Source organism: Scatophagus argus, chromosome 15, assembly GCF_020382885.2.
Source record: "Scatophagus argus isolate fScaArg1 chromosome 15, fScaArg1.pri, whole genome shotgun sequence".
In the NCBI taxonomy this organism is placed as follows: domain Eukaryota; kingdom Metazoa; phylum Chordata; class Actinopteri; family Scatophagidae; genus Scatophagus; species Scatophagus argus.
Genome location: NC_058507.1, coordinates 21,007,584 through 21,025,475, shown reverse-complemented (window position 1 = coordinate 21,025,475; position 17,892 = coordinate 21,007,584). Strand labels below are relative to the sequence as shown.

The window sequence follows — 17,892 nt, the reverse complement described above, 5'->3', positions numbered from 1 at the left end:
AGAGAATTCCAATTCTACTTCTACGACCAAATAGAAGTTCTAACCAAATAAGATTCAACTACAGCTGCAGCATAAGGTGTCTGGGATCCAAACATTTAGTAGAAGAATAAGCATCACTATCAAACAGACCCTACACCTTGTTGCTAGCTCCCCCTAAAGGCCACAGTTTCTATTGACGCTCACAATGCAGAAATTCCAATGCACAGCTACAAGCTTATATAACTTGACTAAACAGGAGTCATGGAACAAAACAAGGATGTGCTGTTATGTTGTCTTTTTTTTTTTTTTTTTGACATATGTTTAGAAATGTATGTGTGTAATGCACAAATAGTAATGTCTACATTAGACTCTCATTGGTACATCCATTGCTTAAACTGAAATAAAAAAAGGTATCAGTACTCTGAACCAGCATTTGCATAGTGTAAGTTTTCATCCTTATATTTTGGTATGACTGCTGTACATCTGTATACAGTAATTATACTGTATCGTGTACGGGAAATTACATTTGTGTCGAATTGATTTGCAACAGCATTATGTTTGCAAGGGAAACGTAATGGTGACCAATTAAGTTTTCTCTTATTGTAATGAGGAAACATTACACACTAACACACTAACGTATGTGGTAAGGTGTAAGAATGTTGATATGGATCAGTAAAATATTCAATGACAATGTATTTCATGGGTTTTCTGAAACATTTAACTGGAAAAAAAAACCCAAAACAAAACAATGCTTTCCTAACCTTCACCAAAAACACATTCTCTTCCTAACCTAGTCCAGAATGGTCTTTGACCTGAACATGGCATCAGTCAGAGGAACAGCTGTTCAAACGGCTGAACAACCACATCAGGCGTCTGAGCAGTGGGCATTCTGATCTTTGTGGACCATGTGTGAGCACACTGTAGACCCACGTTGTTCCTGCTGTTGCTGACCTTAGCCTATAGGCGTTCATGTGGTAGCTGCACGGTGGATCACGATGACCTGTGTTTTTGGAATGAGCGATCAGTCTTTGAAGATCTGTCACTTTTCAAAACAAAACCAACCACTACATATGTCTGACAACCAATTAGCTTGTAAAATGTGATGCATTATTATATATATTGTTATAGATTAAACCGCAGGTGAATCTCCAGTAAAACTATTTAAATATTTAAAACAACAATACAAAAAGATAACACAGTTCAACAGATCATTTTTCTGCTTTATGTATATTTTTACATTTGATACTTTTTAAAGTAAAATTTTGCTGACAATACTTACTTTCTTATTTACATACTTTGAGACATCCTGTGCCACTGCAGGTCAGTTTGAAGTCACCTATTTTATATCCAAAATGTTCACCGGCAGAAATGCTCTATAGCAACAAGGATCAAGGAGATTTACTTTCAGGGAAAGTGTTGTGAAGGTAGAAAGGAATATAAGCTGTGGAGACAGGAAGTAGAATATGCTTCACTTTGAATTTTCTGGTACTTTTCAAGGGGTCAAATGTCAAAATGATAAAATCATCTGAACTCTGATATGGGAGGATGTAACAGCCACATCAACCCAAATGTTGCCTTCATTTTCAAGGCCTGTTGTGTTAAAAACTATTAAAACAGGGTGCTGTCCTTCCCCTTTTTCTCCCTGCTCTCCTGTCCAGGTTGTGTTTGTCTTTAAATAGACCTGCATGATAACAATCTTCAAAGAGAGATGACCTTTAGAGTTCAGTACAGGATGTGAACTGATTCACGACACAGGACAGGAAAGGTATCCTGCGAAACAAAGTGCTGCTGCATTAAAAAAAAAGCATTGATCCTTTCGTCTTTATCATTAAAAACTGAATATCACTTATTAAATCGACTTGAAATAGTTGTTCTTATTTTGAATTTTAAGCCCACATCACAGACATGAAACCCACTAATTCCATTTGAAAACAAGTGGCAAGGATGTGTAAAACAAATGACATAAAATATCCTTAACAATTTTTATTTTTGTTTTTGTAACCTTTTATATTATGGGTCTTTTATTTTCATATCATTCCCTATTTTCCTGGAAAGAGCGACTGTATATCAAATATCAAAATAAAGTCAAAATTTGGAAGCACTTCTTTCTGTTAGTTTTGTTTTATAGGCAGCTACTGATTTCTTAAATACCTGCTTGAAAGATTGCTCCATCAACATAATTTCTTATTATAAATGTGTGTGCTAAATGTTTGCGCTTGTCTGACACATTTACATTTTGCGTGTTGCTGAGATGACTAAAAGACTCTCTAGACGAAACATTATCTTAATTCGCAGAAAATGTACCAGTTGAACCATGTCTCTATAGTTAGTTAAAAAAAAGAAAAAGAAAAAAGAAAGTCTTTTCAAATGAGGAAGTTACAGCCTTTTCAGTAATTAAAAAATTAGATCACACTCAACGTTTCATGGCTTAATAGGCAAAACCATTAAAGTCAAAGAAATATTTCATTTCATTCTGATGTGCTACATGGTGGTGGCTTATGGACATGTTATAGTAAACTGAAAACAGCCATCATCAGTGTTAATCACTCATTGTTATTTAGTAAAAGGTGCCATGTGAAAAATGGTCATTCCCAGGCAAGTACAACTCCAAAGCTGCATCTGGAATGAAGTATATTAAGAAAATGGCAGTCTCTTCTCCTTTCAAGTACTGCGTTGATGTTCATGCTGATTTTATTGAAACTAAACCAAGTTAATAATGTGAAAAAACTCATCTTTGCGACAGGATCATTGTCACTGACCAAATTGGTAGCTTTTACCAATGGAGCCCCATGTCAGCTTGTCAGCTTGACTCAATGGCGTGTGCAGTTTTTTTCTTGGTTAAAACTTACTGAATGACTGCAAAATACACAAAATAGTGACAGGAATACGATGGTGCGGCTCTGCTACATAAATGACCCATGAGCGAATAAACTTAACTAACAGATATATTATATAGACCTGCTGAACATAACAAAACAATCTGAACCAGAAGATAGCTGAGCTTATCTTTAAGACCAAACTGAAGACCATGACATGAAGCACTGTAACATCACTTTGGTTTTAGTGGCACTGTTGCTTCATTATGAGTGAACTGATATATTAAACAGCTACAATGGAGATTGTAAATGGTTAAAATCAGTCAACTGAAGGGTTGGTTAAGGATAGTGAAAGAAGACTGTGGCCATGCTTGATAGAATGGTCACACCACAATCACCTGCTTACTGGCCTGGTCACAACAGCATTTAAAACAACACAATACTGAAGCAAAAACAATCTATTTGATTGAACTTGCCTCGGTCAGTGGATATGGTCACAAGGCGCGAGACATTTGTGCAATTCATTTGTCATTAATTGTCTCACATAATAGCTCCGCTGATTGAGAACAAATGGCAGTGGTGACCTTTGTGGGAACTGTCCAAAACACAGGTACCTATCATCACATAGCTGCGTTTCGCCATGCACTTTGTTATAACCCTGTAGAAGTAAACTGCATCACAAAAGGAAAGTGGTTTGCATTTGATTTATGGTGATATGTTGCTTGAATTAATTACTTCACAACCCAGCTAGGCTATATTGTCGCTGGGTGGTGCTAGCATGTTCTCTCTTAGTCATTACCTTGCCAGGTACAGTAGTGTGAGACAATGATGCGCTTTCTGGAGTGACAAGGCTGTCAGAAGTTCCATTTAGTTATGCCTTTGCTTCTGAAGAAGAACAATCTTTTCATCATTCACATGACAGCAAGATGGAAGTGTAACTTTATGTTGTTTTATGTCTTTAAACATACAACCGATTACATCATTTTTCTGGTGAGGACAGTCTGAGAAGGATACATACAATAATGATATATTTGGGCAATGCTATGTCCAAAATCAGTTCCCATATCCACATGATGCATTTAATATCAAATGATATCTGATATGAAGACCTTTGTAGCACTAGTCAAACTTGTCATGGTTTCCTAAAGAATGGTTTTGCATTCCCCTTCGTGTTTGATCCAGAGCTCATTCAGGCGGTACAATGGCTCTTTGAGAACTTCAAGGTCTCATTTAATAGTCAGAAACATCAAATGAATCTTTTGATTCCATGAGCAAATTCTGAGAAAGTGGTGGTTTAAATCATAAACATTAGAGGCTGAGATTTGAAAACACATAGATACTACTAGGTATTTCCAAAAAAGTGACAAACTGGTGTAAGCAATCTCTAGATCCACAACAGCAGACAAGACGAAAACAATCATTAGATGGTTCAGAATTGTTCCAGAACGTCACAGGCTGGTGTCAGCTGTCTTCATCTTTGGAGCGCTGACAGAGTTGGGTAGTGTTGCAGTGTCAGGCTGAGCATCCCTGCAGAAGAACACAGCAGGGTTTTTACAGGCCCACATGGCCACCTCTCCTCCTCCTCCTCCTTTTCCAGGACTTGAACTTGAGACTCGGCTGTTATTATTCATCCCTACACGACTCACATAGCGGTCCCTTATTCTCTCTGCTTGGTTCAGCCGAATCTCACGGTTCTGGGTTTGGCTGGAGAGGTACGCAGCAATATTTCTGGTCCGATAGCCCTCCTCTCTGCTCCGCCCCAGTAACATGGATATATTGGGGTTCCTCAGGGCATAGATCAGAGGGTTGATGGCTCCATTAGCCCATGCTAGCCAGATGGCCACCGTGTCCATTGCAGGGTTGAAAGTGTAGTCCCCCATTGCTGTGACCAACCCCATTAAACAATACGGCCCCCAGCAAAAAATGATGAAAACAATCATAATCAGAACTGTGGTGGCTGTTCGCATTTCACTGTAAAATCGCAATAAGTATGCGTATGTTGTCACAGGTCTGACTCGGATTTCAGAGAGCCGAACTGTCTTACAAATGTTATAATGACAAAAACACATGAGAGAGAAGGGCAGTAAGTAACACACAACAATAAGGCAGATGCTGTAAGCTGTCCCCATGCGTGAGGTCCCAGAGTGGAACACATACATACAATGGTAGAAGCCTTTCTTATGGATTTCTGTAGGTGTTCGAACTAACAGATACCAAGGCAGAGAGAAAACGACTGCAGTTAACCACACAGCTATCAATAACTGAGTTGCTTTCTGACGTCCTATTTTAGCCTGTGGCTGTCTGACTATGGCGTAGTATCTGTCAAAGGAGATCAACGTCATAGTCAGGGTGGAGATGATACCGAAACAGGTGTTGAAAAAGCCATTGGCTACACAGAAGCGATCCCCAAACATCCATATACCGTCCTTACTGAAGAGCATGACGAAGGAAAATGGGAGGCACAGAACAGCTGTGAGGAAGTCAGACAACGACAGCGACATGATGAAAGCGTTGGTCACTGTTCGCAGCTGTCTGTGTTTGATGATGACAATGACGACTGCCGAGTTACCGAGGCTGGACAGGAGGAAGATGGAGAGGAGGACCAGAGCCTGAGCTGCCACTGTGATGCCATGCAGGACAGAGTTACTCTCAGCAGAACTCAGCACTGACAGAGTTGAGGTCTGATGGATCTGACTGAGCTCATTCCCTCTTTGGTCTCTGAATGCTGATAGGTTTCCTGTGGTTCTCACTGTGGCCTCTGTGGTGGTGGTCACCAGGCTGGTCACTATGGAAACAACCCTAAAGTTAAAAAAAAAAAAAAAGAATAATACTAATCATTATACACAAACAGCATTTCATGCATCAGCAAAAATAAAATAAACAAATTACATTTTCATTAGAGCTGGGTGTTAATTTTTAATACTTAGTGTGGCATTAGTTAGTACAACTTTATTAATACTCGTGGGATTCAACACAAGTTTTGATTGTCACACCAAAACAATACAGAAGATACAGAAGATCAGATCAGATCTACTTATGCTGTTCCTCACAAGTCAAAGTTTCCCAAAAGAAACCCAATGATGCCTTTAAATTGCTTCTTTTATCCAATGAATAGTACAAATAGTATCATAAAAGACAAGGAAGAGCAGCAAATCTTAACATTTAAGAAGATGAATTGACTCTAGTAATGTTGAGAATAAAACCTGTGCTACTCCATGCTTTACGTTACAACCAGACCCTTCACTCATCACAGGGCCAAAACATGACAGCATTTGAAATGCTGAATCTGGTTTTATATTGTCCTATTCCAGTTGGGATTAATTTAGGTTTTCACACTGTTGGCCTGGCACCTAATATCACCATTAAATCCTGAGGGATTTAACAGTCAGACGGCTACAACATGGCAGATATTATCAACATTCATTTTTTAATTTAAAGGCCTGAGGAAACTGTTTTAATTCATACTCTGCATTGTAAGATATGATATCAGTTCTGCTTACTAATTGTATCTCTGCTGAAACTAGCTACTTTGAATGTTTTGCCTGCTGAACATTTGTCAGATACAGATCCCTGTAGCCCCAGGACAGGGTGTATGGATGGTGCAGGTGCACCATTGTTGCAGTTCCTTCTGCTAGACTGAATGAATATCCATCCATCATTTTCTATACCCCTTATCTGTCAGGGTCACTATCAGCTGACTACGGGCAAGAGGCAGGGTTCACCCTGTCAATCAAACAACCACACACTCACACAATTAACCTGTGCGTGTTTTTGGAATTGTGAGAGGAAGCCCATGCAGGCACAGAAGGGCCCAGACTGGGATTCGAACCTGGAACCCTCTTGCTATGAGGTGCCAGTGCTAACCACTGCACCACCATGCCGCCCTGAACGAATATCTTAACTAGTAATTCGACTTGCTGCTACGTTCTGGAGACCCTCACATGAAAACGTGCAGAGCGATTTCATTTCAAAACAGAAAGGAAAGACGAACAGTCGGACGGACAGAGTGACTTACCTTGGCACAACAGGTGAGGCAGTGCCCAGCTGGTCACTGAAGCTTGGACCTGAGGTGTCAGCTGTGTAGTTGCTGCCACTGCTGCCCTGCAGGGCCGTGCTAACAGGCGAATCCATGTATGAAGCACGAATAGAGCACGGCACAATTCATCCCTCGTCTCACACACATCCATTCAGATCAGAGTCGGTCTGCGTTGGTTTCCTGGATTCAAGTAAAGCTGCTCATAACTCATCCATTTGTAGTTTTCTGATCTCCAGATCCATCAACAGAAGAATTGAAAAGACAAGAGGAAGTCAAATTTGCATTGATAGGCTAACACTGACTTATTCGGCTGAATTGACCAAGCTGTCATAGTGCAGTCCTATCTTTATTTCATGTTTTACATAAAAAGATTTAACATAACGTCTGACTATGCCAACGTTTTCCACCATTGTTGAAAGCAGCCCGTTTCCCTGTGATTCATCTTATAAACTGACAATTACGCTTCACTGTTGCAAGAGCTATTGGCTATGCAGTTTGAATGCCTCCCCGGCGTTAAACTCCACAGTGACCTTCTTATATTGACGGCCAGCTCTCGGGATGAAGAGGTCACTGACTGACGCCATGATTGATCCACAGGAGCCCGCCATAAAAAGTGCATGAGTACAGGAATTGATTATCCACAATTTATCCTTTGATAGGATTTCATTTGATTGTTCAAAGCTCCGAGGTCTTCTTCATAGGATCCGCCTGGTTAAAACATATTTGCTCAGTCATTTCCATGCACACTTCATAATTCTGTTAAAATATGTGGCTCGTTAATTCATTTTGCTTGTTAAACTATATGAAAATGTATTTATTGCTATATTTTCTATGATATGTAAAGGTACCACCACCACAGTAATACTATAGCTGCAATATTTTGAAATTACACACCTTTTTATTCTGTTTATAGCCTACTTTAGTCTGAATACACAATTCAATCGACAGATTAAAACAAGAGCATACCTTTTATTGGCTATATAAGAGCAGTTAAATAATGTACCCGGAAGCTGTTTGTTATTTGTTTACATTCCATAAATATTTGGCTACAACACGTTCGCTAACTTCAATTTAGACACGTTCCCTAAATTAGCAAACACGTCCCTTATTCGGTTGTAAATCATGATTTATTTGTTTTCCCGTCTTCCTCGTGTTACGTCAAACTTTGATCATTTTGTTACAATATGTTCACGTCAAAACACACAAGCTATGGCTCCCTATCGGCCATCCAAAACGCTCGTATCCTGTCGATGCTTTTGAGAGCACACGGCGGGCGGTGTAGACACAAAACAGTCACAGAACCATGTCGTTTGTGTTATTCTGATTTTTTGGGGGGCCTTTGAAATCCTTCGTAAGGAGAGGAGAAGAAAGTCAGTCCGTTTTCTTTTCTTTCTTTCTTTTTTTTGTTGTTTTGTTCCTCAGCTGTGTTTATCGCCGCTGCAACAGAAAATCGAAGATCGTCGGAAAGACAGCGGTCCACCCTGTTGATTTGTGTCAGCAGAAACAAACCTAGCCTTGCTCCTGCCTTCCTCTGTCCCCCCGTTTATAAGAGCTCTATAGGCAAACGGGAGCTGCTCCAAAAATTCCAGATGTGAAAGAGATTGAGAACAAGCTCCTCCACTCGCATCCCTCTTTCTTTGTCTTTCTCAGTGTCTCTCTACCTGCCAACACTCCCCCACTCTCCCCCCTCTCTGAAACCACGCCTTCCATACGAACGTGCTCACAGCTTCGTGTGACGTTTTAAACAGTTTCCATGGTAACTGGTGATAGATTTTTGCATCTCTGACCCTGTAAACCGACATTATAAGGTGTTTGCGGAATATTATAATTATAATGTAATATTTCAATCCTCAAGTCATTGGGTATACAAACAGGATTTGAGCAGTTTGGTGATTCTTGTCCAGAAGCATCACCTCAGTGCTGGTTTGCCCTGACCACTGCTGTCCTATGGAGTACAAAGCTTATCACAATCTGACTGGTTGTGCAGTTATTGGCAGCTATGAATAAGCAATGTAAACTTGCCCATTCTGAGTAAATAACTAAGCCATCATCTAGATAATGTGCCTTTATTTAGACAGGGCACGAGGACATTCATGTTTAATGTGGGGCTTCCAGAAAAACAAAAACAAACAAACAAACAAAAAACCCCAACAACAACAAAAAACAACAAAATCCTGAAGTGAAATATCCACTGGTTACCCCTAAGCACAATATTAAGTCCTCATTTTCAACCTTTTTTTTAAACAACTTGTTTCTGATGACAATGAAACGTTTGTGACACACTTGGTCGCTGTGAAAATTAAAATTGAGTTTAACTTTTGAATGAATGTACTGAAGTATTTTCTTTTAAAAAGACCTAATTGGTACATTTCCTTTTCAATGTCAATATGATGTTGATGTGAATCCACTCACTACGTGTGACATTATTAAATGCACCAGCCAATTGTTCATTTGGCAAGATAAAAACACAAGATCCTTTGCTTTTTGGCATCCCGACGTGCATTGATGCAGTTCTTGGCATAGAAAGAAAATTAGATATTAGTTAGTAATAAGTCTAGATCAATAAATTTTCTCAGGACACGTGGGGATGCCGTTTTGACATATTGAAGTTGCATGGTTTGATTATCATTTATGTTAGGATGAACATGATTATTGCTGGGCTCTCCGGGTCCCCCTAGTGGCTGAGCATTAGTTAGCTTCCTCCTTTTTCTCTCAGAGAAAAGAATGGCCAACCCCACCAGTATTCCTGTTGCTGGGTGTTATGACGTTATTGTTGTTTGAATAAATTAAATTAAATTCAATTCAATTATATTGAACTCAAGAACATAATTTTAACACGGCATAGGTTTTTCAGAATGAACACGTGGTTAGTTATATAATGCCTGTTCGTGAATATCATGTTGTTTATTTGTTATTATGCAACAGCAAAGTTGTTGAATTTTTGTCTAACTATATTTTAACTCTACATAAATTTTATATACACAAATGCAAATGTATTTTGTTGTTTCCTGCGTGTTAAGCAACGATAAAACGTGTTTACGCCTTGACAATGTTTAATAAAGGTACCAAAGAAAAAAACGGTACATAAACTTCCGGTTTGTGCTACTTCATTTTCATCCGTATCCGGCGTTGCTACCAAATGAAAATAGGGAAACACTGAGGCGAGAAAAGCTTGTTTTTAATCGGTGTTTGGCCCAAAATGGGTAAGTGGCGTTACATTCTCACTTTTCTTCTGGTGATGGTCAGTTTGTTAAGACAGCTTTGCCGCCGCATCGCGCATAATATTGTGGTTTTAGCTTAGCTGTGAAGTAAAATTAGCTGACAACATCCCAGTGTGTTGCCTGTTGACAGCTATATAAGTATTTATGGCAGTTTAAATAACCTGTATTTAGAGTGATATTGTGCGCCTGTTTTCTTCTGGCTTGTCTTAAACTTGGTGTCGAGCTACGACGCTGTTCTTCTTCACAGGAAGCTATTAAGGAGGCAACTGGAAATCCAAATTCGTTAGATATTCGGCGTATTTGCTTGATTGGGAAAGATGGAGATAAGCTTGAAAAATACCGCACATCACATTGTAGCTAGCTACATATTACGGTATTTAGCACCTAAATGCCTCTTACGTTACTATTTACCTAGAGTGCTTAAGCTTAAAACCTTAAAGTTACCTATCAGAAGTCGATCGTGCAGGAAGAATTTGGGTGTGGTGGAGTGATTAATAAGGCTCCCCCCCTTCATTAGCCGGCTGATGTGCTCTTGAGCAAGGCACTTAACCCCCAATTTGCTCCCCGGGCGCCTGATAGTTGCAGCCCACTGCTCCTGTGTGTTTCACTGCATGTTGCATGTGTGTGCGTTTTAATCAGTGATGGGTTAAATGCAGAGAAGTAATTTCCCAGCTTGGGATTGATAAAGAAAATAAAAATTAAATTAAATTAAAAAATGACCAGTATTGACTGCTGTATACGGTGTTTGCATGTCCTTGCAGCGGTGGCCATGAGTTCAACGTGTCCAGGCCTGTACTGTGGCAGGGTGATGGTCAACGGATCAGTGGAGGGAGATTGTGGTGTGAGTATTAACGTTAAATAGCATTTGTGTCTAACTGCTGCTGGGTCGGTGTGAGACTGAGGGGCGCATGCTGTCATCTGTGCCGTTAGGGAGACACCCCACACCCCCTCTCACGTATGAAAATGGGAAAGACAAAATATTAGAAACACCTTTTAATGTAGTGCCGGTTGGAGAAGCGGCTTGTGATCGGAGGGTCACCGGTTCGATTCCCTCACCGGACAGACAGGGAAAATTTGAGTGTGGTTGAGTGATTAATGTGAAAATGCTCTCCCCCCTCCATTAGCTGGCTGATGTGCCCTTGAGCAAGGCACTTAACCCCCCAATATGCTCCCCAGGCGCTTGATGCTGCCCACTGCTCCTGTGTGTGTTTCACTGCATGTAATTTGCCGGGTGTTGCATGTGTGTGTTCAACTAAGGATCAAAAGCAGAAGATGAATTCAGTGTGTGTATGTAAAAATATATATACTGTCAATAAAGCTGATTCTTCTTCTTCTAGTACACCATTGCCCACAATGACTTCAACATTAAACACATAATCACATTTCTGACAGTGCTTATGCATTATGTGTACCAGTTTAAGTAGCTATTGAGTGTGTAAAGAGGCTCAGACAGCCATTCAAGTTTGATTCTATTTATGTATCTGAATGGTGGAAGTGGAAGTGAAACTGAACTAGAACCACGTTTCCAAAAAGACTTGGTCAGATTCTTGGTATTTATCTTTGACCATATATATCATGATCTGAATCCTAAGTTTTAAAATAGTTTCTGTGTTTAGGCCAAGTTGTGGTTTACAGTAGTGGCTTTATTGTTAAAGACATTGTTAAAGAACTGTGACGTTTTACTTACTTTGTTAAATGGGAAAAAATGGAGTTTTGTGAAGGTCTGGTATTGTATAGCCAACACAATATTTAAGATGATACCCAGCCTTAATGCTCCATCACTATGTTTGTCTAAGTTTGTCCTTTCTCAAAGCGGGGATGGGATGAGGATACCCCATGGGTCACCAAAATTACATAGTGTGTGTTCCACTAGCACCACTATGGCCAAAAATGACACCTCAGAATACAAGTTGAAGAACTTAAGAATTTTTAATGATTATTCTTGGAGTGAAATTCAATTGTAATGGATAGACATGTTGGTTTTAGTTTAAGGAAAAAAAAAAAATTAGGAAAAAGAATTAAGCATTGCTGTTAGGCTTGAGAGTGTGTTTTTGCAGGCTGTTTTTTTGTCACGGCCATTTTTGTCTGTCCTGCCAGGTCTGTCCTCGTGGAGAGCGGACCAACCTCCAGAAGGTGTGTGAACGCTGCACGGAGTCCCCTGAGCTCTATGACTGGCTCTATCTGGGCTTCATGGCCATGCTGCCACTGGTGCTGCACTGGTTCTTCATCGAGTGGTACTCCGGAAAGAAGAGGTGGGTCCACACACACACACAGTCCCTCTCTCTCTCTCTCTTAACATTATTAAATACAAAAAATAACCATTACCACGTTAATTGTAAATAATCATTACATTAGATAATAAACATACAAAAATGAAAGAAAATAACATATCTTATTCTGTGTCCATAGAACCGAGTTTCCAAAATGGCACTGGACATTTATGTCTATATGCAGAATACATATATGTACACACACAAAGATATAATGAAAGGAGATGGTGGTGATGTTAATGTCTATCTGCACACTTAGCAGCCAACACTGCACATCCTTTCTTCTCCCCTAGAATGAAGGGTATTTCTCCCTGTCTATTTTCACCATTTTTTTTCTTGTTAAATGTAGCATAAATAAAATCAAAGAAATTAAAGAGACACAGAAATTTACGGGAGAAACACACAGCCACTCATAAAGTGTTAAAACACTATTTTCACCCTGTGCCACCATACAGTGATCTTCTGCACTTACAACACAAAGATGTTTAAGTTTAAGTTAATTATGAATTAGAATGGGGCATCCAGGATGAGTAAAAGCGGCTCTTGAGTTTCTGTTGTTTGATCTGGTGTTGTGTGTTCAGTTCCAGTGCTCTGCTGCAGCACATCACAGCCATGTTGGAGTGCAGTGTGTCAGCAGTGGTCACTTTGCTGGTCACAGAACCGGTGGGGCTGCTCAGTCTCCATTCCTGTCGAGTCCAGATGCTGTCAGACTGGTACACCATGCTGTACAACCCCAGTCCAGACTACGTGAACACATTACACTGCACCCAAGAGGCCGTCTACCCACTGTAAGGAATGACAACATGGGGTGGGGGAACTCTCCAGTTTATTGTGATTTGCTGTGTGTGTGTGTTATCGCTCCTTACCTTTCGCTGAATTCTTTTGTCCTTCTTCCTTTTTCAGCTACACCATCGTGTTAATCTACTATGCGTTCTGCTTGGTGCTGATGATGCTGCTGCGGCCTCTGTTGGTGAAGAAGATAGCATGCGGCCTGGGCAAATCTGATCGCTTCAAGAGCATCTATGCTGCTCTGTACTTCTTCCCCATCCTCACTGTGCTGCAGGCTGTAGGAGGAGGGCTGCTCTGTGAGTAATGAGCCTCTGCTGCTCACTTCACATCCAACTAATACCAGAGTTGTGTCCTCATTCCATCGGGAGTTTTGCTGTTTTTATGAACAAATTACAGTGTAAATATCAATTTTGAATGATGTAGATTGACCTGTGCAGCTCTGAGTCTCAGTCACTCTGTTTCAGACTATGCGTTTCCATACATCATACTGGTCCTGTCTCTGGTCACGCTGGCTGTTTACATGTCTGCTTCTGAGATACAGGTAACAACACACAGTGCAGCATGTGTGTGTGTGTGTGTGTGGCAGGTTAACAAAACATAAGTCATTTTTACATTGAAAAGTGGGATTCGTATAACGTGGTAACGAGTTCTTCAGAAATGTCTGTTGAAGTTAGCCCACCCATAGCTTCAGCTGGGAGATGTATATGAGCTAAGGTTCACACGCTCTCTTAGCGTTTAGTCTGATAAGTAAACAAAACAAACTCGCAGACTGTCAAGAAAGGAGATGTTCTTACGAAGCAGAAACTTACAACCGTACACCCTCTGAATTCAAGTTTCAGCCTTTTGTCGAACTAAGAAGACCTTGTCTTGTTAAAACACACAGTCCAATACAGTCAGCAATAAGGCCACTAGCGCCACAGCTAACTGAGCTAACAGTGGATAGTCAGTCACAGCCATAAGTAAATACAGCAAACAATACAGTGAGCAGCACGTAGCGGTGATATGCTACCCCCTGTATTTTTCTAATGCCCTTCAATTTCTGGCAGTATTTTACGTTAAGTGAGTGAAGTTCTTCTGTTAAAAGTCATAAAGAAACTCTTGAACTTAATGTTGAAGTGAGCTATGTGAGGTCCAGGGTGTTCTGTGGGTGTAATTATAGACCATTTCAGTGTTTAATAATATTTAACACGTTCATTTATGCACAATAAAACAAATAAATAAATAAATACAGATTTTCATTCATAAAAAAGGCCTTTTAAATTTTACCTCTTTTTATTCCATTAACTAATATTTCACTGCATTACGTTCTTGCTCACAAATCTCAAACCATTTTCCCTTTCCATTCCATGATGGCTTAGATTTTTAGATACAGAAAAACTGTGCTCCCCCAGAACTAAATAAAAGTCCAACCCACAGAGCAGCCAAAAGGAGCTTTAATAATTTAAGCGTATATTCAGTCAGTCAGTTCCAAAGGAAGGGTTTAGTTTTTCCAAAATCCAGTTGTTAGGAAACAGTTTGTTTGCAAATAATTGCGTTCAGTTTTTTACACAGCATTCACTTTGTTTTTTCCAATCACTCTTCCATATGTTTAAGTAAAGCTGATCTCAGTATCTCTAATTCTAACCCGTTTTCTCTGTGTGTTTGCTCACCCTCCACCACCACAGTCTTTTAAGAATTTGGTCGCCAAGAAGAAGCGTCTAGTCGTCCTGTTCAGCCACTGGCTGCTCCACGCGTACGGCATCATCTCTATCTCCCGACTGGACAAGCTGGAACAGGACCTGCCTCTGCTGGCCTTGGTTCCCGGGCCCGCGCTGTTCTACATCGCCACAGCCAAGTTCACTGAGCCCAGCCGTATCTTATCTGAGGGCGGCAGTGGACACTGAGCTCATTTTCACACTAATCCAACATGTCGTGGTCACAACCTCATCATGTTCCGGCAGTGAGCCGGCGGTACATTTTCAGCAGTGTGTTGGGGAATGATGTGCTGTGTTTGAATGGGGGTTCAGTTTCAGACACGGCCATAGTGATGACATCACAAAGTGTTCAGTGTGTCTGGGAATATTTTTGTTGCTTTGGGAAACAACTTCATGATCAAATCGCGACTCTCTTGGCATGGGAGATTCACAGAGGCCTGGTCTGTGCCGCTCATATGTTACCGTCACAGTGGAGTCAAACAGCTGGCCGTCCATTTTTCTGAAAGAGAAGTCCCGGGTAACATTTGAAAAATCCAGTCCTGAAAGTATTTCACAATCCTGCTAAACTGCATGAGAAAAATATTCAGTTTGCTAAATGATAAAACAAGTTTTAACCTGACGGTGGGTTGCTCTGTTTCCTGACCAAAATCAAGATCGGAGCTGGAAGTGAGCTGATCTCGCTTGATTCGTACATAACACTAATTTGAATACTTTTATCATCATCTGTCTGTTTGCCTGTGTCGGTGTCACACTAGTTTTTTTTTTTTATTATTATTTTAACACCCAGTGATGCAATGGATGGGAAATGGACTCAACCTTTTCATGTTGCAGCAGACAGAATCCATTTCTCATCCGGATGGTTCGGAGGAATCGGGGATTCCGGAAAATGCTTTCAGAACTGTAGCAGCTGTTAAAACTTTGTGGATGTTTCGGTGACATTTATGAAAGATTCTTTCCCCGCTAAAATAAAATAAGTGAGAGTCACACACACTTGGGTTATAGATGAGAGGAAATCTGTAAAATACTGCTGCGTAGTTTATAGGACTCAGTTGAATCTAAAGATGAAATACGCTGAGACGACCAGTCTGTTACGTTGGCGCTCGTGCTGTTCTGTCCTTTGTCCTGAATCAAGCCGTAGTCCTTGAAATGGCCTGTGCACTTGTTGAGTTGAAGCTGCTAATGTATATAATGTATGTAATATTATTGTAAATAGTGTTTACATGTTCAGTAGGCTTTGCTCCATGCACACAAGCCCAAGCAACAAACATCTGCGTCACTATGCTGTTTGTAAAGTTCAGTGTCGCTCTTTAACACTACATGTTCCCTATGTGTTATTGACTGTGTGTGGTGAACCATGTCGGCATGAGCTCACGCATCAAGTATTTATGAGTCTCTTTAACGTCGTGTGTTGTGCGCTTCCTGAGGCAAAGAGCGTGCTAATGTCCCTGTGAACAGGAGACATTCACTGACTCATGTTAACCTCGCCCAGCTCTGTCCAACACAATACACAGAGCACAAACGACCACGCCCGGAGCCTGTTTCCAGAAGCAGCTGAGTGAAAGCATGAACGTGTCTGTAAACCCGCCGCTCAAAACTAATGGATGCTTTTGCTTGTTTAAATCCAATCCGTCGTGAAATAATTCGCTACAGCGCGGACCTAACGTTTTCTGAGATCATTCTAAATGTCGTTTGTCATGTTCGGTCTGTTGTAAGACATTTAATATGCTGTCAGTCAGTGAGATTTTCATTCTGAGCGCGCTTTCTAAACAGTTTCCCACCCACCTCCTCCTCTTCCTTATTTTCTTTATACTTCTGATTATTCTGTCGATATAAACTGAAGAAATAAAGAACTTTTACTTGCCACATGATCTCTTGGAATATGTTACGGAAAGGGGAAAACAACAACATCAGACTACTGTGCTGTAGGTCATTGACCTCTCTGTCTGCACAAGACACTAAAAGGTATTTTAAAGTGATGTGATAAATATGTCAGAAGTGCTGCGTCTCATGTCTTTATTATTTGTATTTTATTTTTTTTGACACCCCTGTTAACATTCGAGGGTGTTCTATGTATAATTAGACTGTCAGCACAGTTATACTAAATATCCAATCTGAAATTGCCATGTGATTATGGTGATGTTTCACCACTGATGATTGGGCTTGGAAGATGATGGCTGGGTGAACTTGTGCAGCTGGTTTTAGGCCTTCTAGCTACATGGTTGTAAGAATGGTACTGGCGTTTTTTTGTTTGGGCTTTGATGGATTGTTATGAAATTTGTTTCAGACATTCCTCAGGATGAATTGTACTACACTCAACAAAAACATAAATGCAACTTTTTTGCTCCCATTTTTCATACTTAAGTTTAAGACTTTTTCTAATTTCTTGCACATTTTCCACACACATGTGTTCAAATTCATGTTAGTGAGCACTGCAAAAGTTAATCCATCCAACTGACTGCTGATCAAACGACTTGATCATTGCACAGGTGTGCTTTGGGTTGGCCACAATAAAAGGCCACTCTAAAATGTAGAGTTTTTATTTTGGAAAAGACATTTAGTATGCACTTAATTAATTAGTTTAAGCAGACTTAAAACTTAGAGCTGGCCTCAGCTAGCTCCCACAATACACTGAGCTTCTGTGTACATTCATGTCCCATTGCTGCATTTTATTTACTACGCCCCCAAAACTCTTTATGCTTTCTCGTCTCCTGCTGTGGTCCTGCTGGATGCCAACTGCTACTATTATAATTAATCACATTTCTATATTTTTATTGCCGTCTATCAAAGGGGTCTGCTCCAAGGTTTTTGCCTACTAAAAGGCAGCTTTTCCTCTCTACTGTTATGAAGTGCTTGATGACGGGGGAATGTTGAGTCTCTGTATACTAAAGTATATTTTAGACCTGGTCGATGTAGAAAGTGGCAATAGATGGCGTTGGTGCTGTACAAGTAAAAAAATGTCTAAATATATAAATAAATTTAATTTTACAATGGAAAAGCACAGACACCATTGGTTACCTAAAAAATGGGAAAACCGACAAATCTGAAACATTACACAGAATGGTTTGGAATGTGAAGCATTTGTGACTT

At 40.2% G+C, this 17,892-nt stretch overlaps 2 protein-coding genes across 2 annotated transcripts; one reads left to right on the top strand and one right to left on the bottom strand.

Moving 5' to 3' along the window:
* Positions 1-3,141: 3,141 nt before the first annotated feature.
* On the bottom strand, positions 3,142-8,537 carry LOC124072415 (G-protein coupled receptor 135). The gene is made up of 2 exons (XM_046413830.1): positions 6,811-8,537; positions 3,142-5,594 (listed from the first exon to the last, which is right to left on the bottom strand). The coding sequence occupies exons 1-2, from the start codon at positions 6,924-6,926 to the stop codon at positions 4,244-4,246; spliced, it is 1,467 nt and encodes a 488-aa protein (XP_046269786.1). The 5' UTR covers positions 6,927-8,537; the 3' UTR covers positions 3,142-4,243.
* A 1,348-nt stretch (positions 8,538-9,885) lies between these two features.
* On the top strand, positions 9,886-16,673 carry LOC124071877 (jnk1/mapk8 associated membrane protein). The gene is made up of 7 exons (XM_046412898.1): positions 9,886-10,034; positions 10,814-10,893; positions 12,150-12,304; positions 12,904-13,110; positions 13,226-13,407; positions 13,576-13,652; positions 14,776-16,673. Exons 1-7 carry the CDS (start codon positions 10,031-10,033, stop codon positions 14,992-14,994), a joined length of 924 nt encoding a protein of 307 aa, XP_046268854.1. The 5' UTR covers positions 9,886-10,030; the 3' UTR covers positions 14,995-16,673.
* Positions 16,674-17,892: the final 1,219 nt, after the last annotated feature.

Excerpts from the sequence above, each read along its gene's own strand:
- LOC124071877 (XM_046412898.1), top strand. Across the intron at positions 13,408-13,575 it reads TGTAGGAGGAGGGCTGCTCT|ACTATGCGTTTCCATACATC; the intron begins GTGAGTAATGAG and ends ACTCTGTTTCAG. Across the intron at positions 13,653-14,775 it reads TGTCTGCTTCTGAGATACAG|TCTTTTAAGAATTTGGTCGC; the intron begins GTAACAACACAC and ends CCACCACCACAG.
- LOC124072415 (XM_046413830.1), bottom strand. The coding sequence starts at position 6,926 with ATGGATTCGCCTGTTAGCACGGCCCTGCAGGGCAGCAGTGGCAGCAAC. Across the intron at positions 5,595-6,810 it reads GCCTCACCTGTTGTGCCAAG|GGTTGTTTCCATAGTGACCA; the intron begins GTAAGTCACTCT and ends TTTTAACTTTAG.